Source organism: Acyrthosiphon pisum, unplaced genomic scaffold (assembly GCF_005508785.2).
Source record: "Acyrthosiphon pisum isolate AL4f unplaced genomic scaffold, pea_aphid_22Mar2018_4r6ur Scaffold_2448;HRSCAF=2973, whole genome shotgun sequence".
NCBI lineage: Eukaryota > Metazoa > Arthropoda > Insecta > Hemiptera > Aphididae > Acyrthosiphon > Acyrthosiphon pisum.
This window is the reverse complement of record NW_021771768.1, coordinates 2,648-7,007: the sequence shown is the minus strand read 5'-3', so window position 1 is coordinate 7,007 and position 4,360 is coordinate 2,648. Positions and strand designations below refer to the sequence as shown.

General features: G+C 30.2%; 1 protein-coding gene across 1 annotated transcript; it reads right to left on the bottom strand.

The window, feature by feature from the left end:
* Positions 1–1,662: 1,662 nt before the first annotated feature.
* LOC100570379 (ABC transporter G family member 23) lies at positions 1,663–4,053 on the bottom strand. The gene is made up of 5 exons (XM_029492633.1): positions 3,626–4,053; positions 3,366–3,498; positions 3,124–3,278; positions 2,472–2,579; positions 1,663–2,346 (listed from the first exon to the last, which is right to left on the bottom strand). Exons 1-5 carry the CDS (start codon positions 3,754–3,756, stop codon positions 2,046–2,048), a joined length of 828 nt encoding a protein of 275 aa, XP_029348493.1. The 5' UTR covers positions 3,757–4,053; the 3' UTR covers positions 1,663–2,045.
* Positions 4,054–4,360: the final 307 nt, after the last annotated feature.

Genomic DNA, 4,360 nt, shown 5'->3' with positions numbered 1-4,360 from the left:
TGGTGGCAAATTGTCATAAGACCGTATTTCTATGAAGAAAACTTAACAAATTTTAAGTAATGTTTTACCATTGATGTTAGACAATTTACCATTAGCTACACGTCAAACCCTCTATTTTTAGCATGACGGAGCTCCTGCTCATAATTCTCATATTGTTCGAGATCATTTAAATCGGTTATATGAGGGAAAGTGGTTTGGCTCTTATGGCCCTATTAAATGGCCAGCAAGATCTCCGGATATTACTCCACTTGATTTTTTCCTGGGGACTTTTGAAAACGATGGCATGCAGATCCACCAGTAAATCTAGCAGATTTAAAAAATAAAATCGTGGTTGCGTGTAATAACCGTACTGAAAATCAAATAATGTCAGAAACCAAAAGAGGATGTCTACAACGTTTTCAATTATGCGTCGACAATCAAGGAGCAAACTTTGAACGATTTATTTAATTAATTGTGTAATTATAAAATAACTGTTATTCACTTGTACCTAATTGATTTTTAATAAATAATTTTGTACCCATATTATGTTAGTCTTCTTTATAACATTTATATAAAAAAAATACGTAGAAATGTTCAAAAAATAACCCATACGAATTAATTATAAATGATTTTATAATTTTTTTTAAATATTTAATATACTATTAATTAAAATTGGCATGGCTCTTATTCAGTAAATTTTGAATTTTGACCATAGTTGATTCATCAAAATTATTTTTAAAAAATAGGCCTATCCGAATATGGTGTTCAAAATAGGTGATGCTATTAAATAAAATAAGTTTTTACTGCGCATGCGCAGACCAAAATGATAAAAAATTTGAAATCTATCTATAAATGTGTATTTATATAATATTATCCACCAGCTTGTAAAAAAAATCGATTTATTCCAAAATAATCTGACTGAGAAATTCAGTGTTCCCTAAATTGGTGAACACAGTGTATTTTAATTATTAGTTAGGTATTTAATAATGTATTAATTGGCGCGACTAGAGATATTTATGGGGGTGCTAAAATAATGTAGTTATATTAAGTGCCGTTTTTTCATTTGACCATTTCGATGTTTACCAATAATTTTAACAAAATATTTTAATCGATAAAATCGTATTATAGTCTATAGAGTATGGTTGTTCTATATGGGCCGGGGTGTAGTGATATACGTGACAGATTTTTTTTTTATAATCCAAAATAATTAGCATTGGTATTTTATATTGGTAGATCATTTTCCAAGAGCTGTCGCACTCACAAATGACAATAATTGACAAAATATAATGATATTATTATGACATAGTACCTAGGTACCTATCTATTTTTGTGATGAATAATAAATAATGTTTGATTTGTTTTTTTTATTATCAACCTAAGAAAATTAGTACCTACCTACTTTGAAAGACTCGTCACATTTTACTTTTACTCAACTGACGTTCAAACCACTATTACCGAACTAAGAATATGGCAGTTAAAACTGAAATCAAAATTTATATTTCCTAAAACAGCCATAGGTACCTACACAGTGTCCCGCGAGGATTTAGCCATTGCGATATTTCCTGAGATAATAAATATATCATAAATCTGTTTTTTATTAAACTAACAGAGATAAGGACTCTATTTTACTACCTATTTAATTTTATTTTATTTTTTGGAAGTAAAAAAAAAAATATATTTTATTTTAGAAACAATTGAAGAAAGCCATTTTATAGAGTTCATTTTTGTGAACATTTTGACTTTTCAACATTCAACATTATATTTTCATTAACCTCATGATTTTTAATATTGTTTTGCTTATAGGTAAAACACCAAAAAACCGTTTATTGTCCGGGCGGAGAGTCCCTTTTTACGGCTAATGGGTATATACCCTCACGGCCCACGGGACACTCTGTATAGTTGCTCTACCTACGTTTATTTTGTCATTGAGTCATTCAATTTTTCCCGTTTTAAGTATTATGCATCGTGCCAGTACCTACTTATAGCACAACCATCCCCTGGTTGCGCCAATCTCCATACTTAATAATATATAAACAACCGATAGGTAGATAGGTAGGTACTTAATATTAGGTACTTAACATTAGAAAGTATATTTTACAGGTGCTGGAACGAAGTTCGAGCCCAGAAGAAAACAAATTATTTACTTGTATGACTTTTGACGTATCAATCACACACAACTTGAGGAACACGTCTTCTAAAGTTGAGCATCCGTAACATTTCAGTAAATTGTCCGGAGCATCTTCTGATAGTATTATTCCACTTCTCATCATACCAACTGTGTGCGCTCTTCTAGCTTCTTCGATATAATGTGTAGTAATAATAATTGTCTTGCCTTCCGAAGACAAGTCAGATAAATGTAACCAGATTCTAATTAAACAAATGTTTTCTATTATGGTACGGACTACGGACGAATGGTAATATTGGTAAATAGTAATAGTAGGTTGTAGGTAAGTAGGAAATAGTCATATTATCTTATAAGTTATTATACTTACTTTTCACTCAGTATTGGATCCAAACCAACAGTAGGTTCGTCTAATATTAAAAGAGTTGGATTATGGAGAAGAGCCACTGCGAGGGAAACTCTCCGTTGTTGACCTCCACTAAAACATAGTATGTTATGAGTGTCCTGACCTATACTACTACTTACTATGTTATATTGCTACAGTGTATTCACTTAAACTAAACTCTTGCCATACACAACAAAGTTATTTAATATATATATTCTACTGATCAATTTTTAACTTTGAGTAATAAATTAATTTCCAGTGCATGACTCGAAAAATATTTTAATTTATACTTCTGCACTGACAGGCGATGGCTGCCACTTAAAAATGCCAAGCATTCCACTAAATTTACTATATATGTTAACGCTGTAAGCCTGCAGTTAGACATCCACTAACAGGCTACTAACAAAGATTTCATCCTTAAAGACAGTGGCGTAGCCATTGGGAGGCTGGGAAGGCTATGCCGGCACCATTGGCCATATCAAAACATTGAAACAACATAAAAATAAATTATTATTGTTTATTTTTGAGTACTTTTTTTTAATTTTTGGCTCAGATCCTATCCCTAACCTAACCCTATTTTAAAATACTGGCTACGCCACTGCTCAAAGGGTACCTATTATATTTTCGTTGTGCTTACCTTAAATTGTTTATTAACATTTTTCGTTCAGGCAAGTCAAATAAAGCATTGAAATATTTGTAACGACTAATAATTTCATTTCGAGAACGACCAAAAATTGTTCCGAAGTAGAAAAAAATTTCTTCGACGCTAAGTAAAGGATCTAGACATAAATCCTAGAAACAATTCGTGGTTATAATAATTTATATGTACCAATTTTACTATAGTATTGTTACTATAATACATTAAATAAATTTTATCACCTGTGGCATGTAACCAATATCATCTATCACATTTGATTCTAAATTGATGACACCGTTATCCAATTTCGTTCTTCCGACTATACAATTTAAAAGTGTTGTTTTTCCACATCCACTGGGTCCTAATAGACCATAACTGAAAATAAGAAAATAATTCATCAAAAAACGTATTATCCATATAATTATTTGATATCTATGTAAAATGATTAGTATAATATATTTTATTTATAAATCTAATAATAATGAATACTACGTTTGTATACATTGTATTTCTACGGACGGTCAGGGAGACTCCTTTAAGCACCATAGCCGACTTGTTATATCTTTTAAACGCACTTCGTACTTCGACGGAAGCAAGCGGCGGTGGATGTGGTTGGATAGCGTCCCTACACATCCTATTAAACAAAACATAAAATAAAACAACACATAAGTAGGTATACAATTATTTTCTTTCATAAAAAAATTATATAGAGTCATCATCAATCATCATACTATATAGGTAGGTATAGCCGTATAGGTATCTAGCCATCTAGGTATAAAATAACGAACATTTGATTTTTACATTTCTTCCAAGTCATACAATTTTATTGAGCAGATTTAAAATATTTATGTTGGTAGGTAGAAGGTAGTACAACCACTATACAACAAAATACAAATTTTATAGGTAGGTACTCGTATAGTACCTAAACTCAAAATAAAGTTATTATGCATTATTTTAATATGATCCATTCAACGTAGGACAGTAAGATAGATACTCATTATAAGACAACTCAAAAACGTTAACAGTTTTTGGAAATATTTTTTTACAGATTTTTAAGTCGTTAAAAAACAAAATTTTTCTAAAAATAATATATTTTTTCTACAATTGTTTATATTTTTATTATTTTTGAAAAAATTTACACAACGTAAATTCTTAATTTCTTATTCCAAAGCAGAATATTTTTCTGAAGTACTTCGATTTATAAACATTGAATTTCGGAGAATTTCTCAAAGTTATT

What these genes read in the sequence shown, in the direction of transcription:
- LOC100570379 (XM_029492633.1), bottom strand. Translation starts at nt 3,756, where the DNA reads ATGTGTAGGGACGCTATCCAACCACATCCACCGCCGCTTGCTTCCGTC. An exon ending in ATGTTAATAAACAATTTAAG is followed by an intron (nt 2,580 to 3,123) that starts GTAAGCACAACG and finishes ACTATGTTTTAG; the next exon opens with TGGAGGTCAACAACGGAGAG. An exon ending in GATCCAATACTGAGTGAAAA is followed by an intron (nt 2,347 to 2,471) that starts GTAAGTATAATA and finishes TTGTTTAATTAG; the next exon opens with AATCTGGTTACATTTATCTG.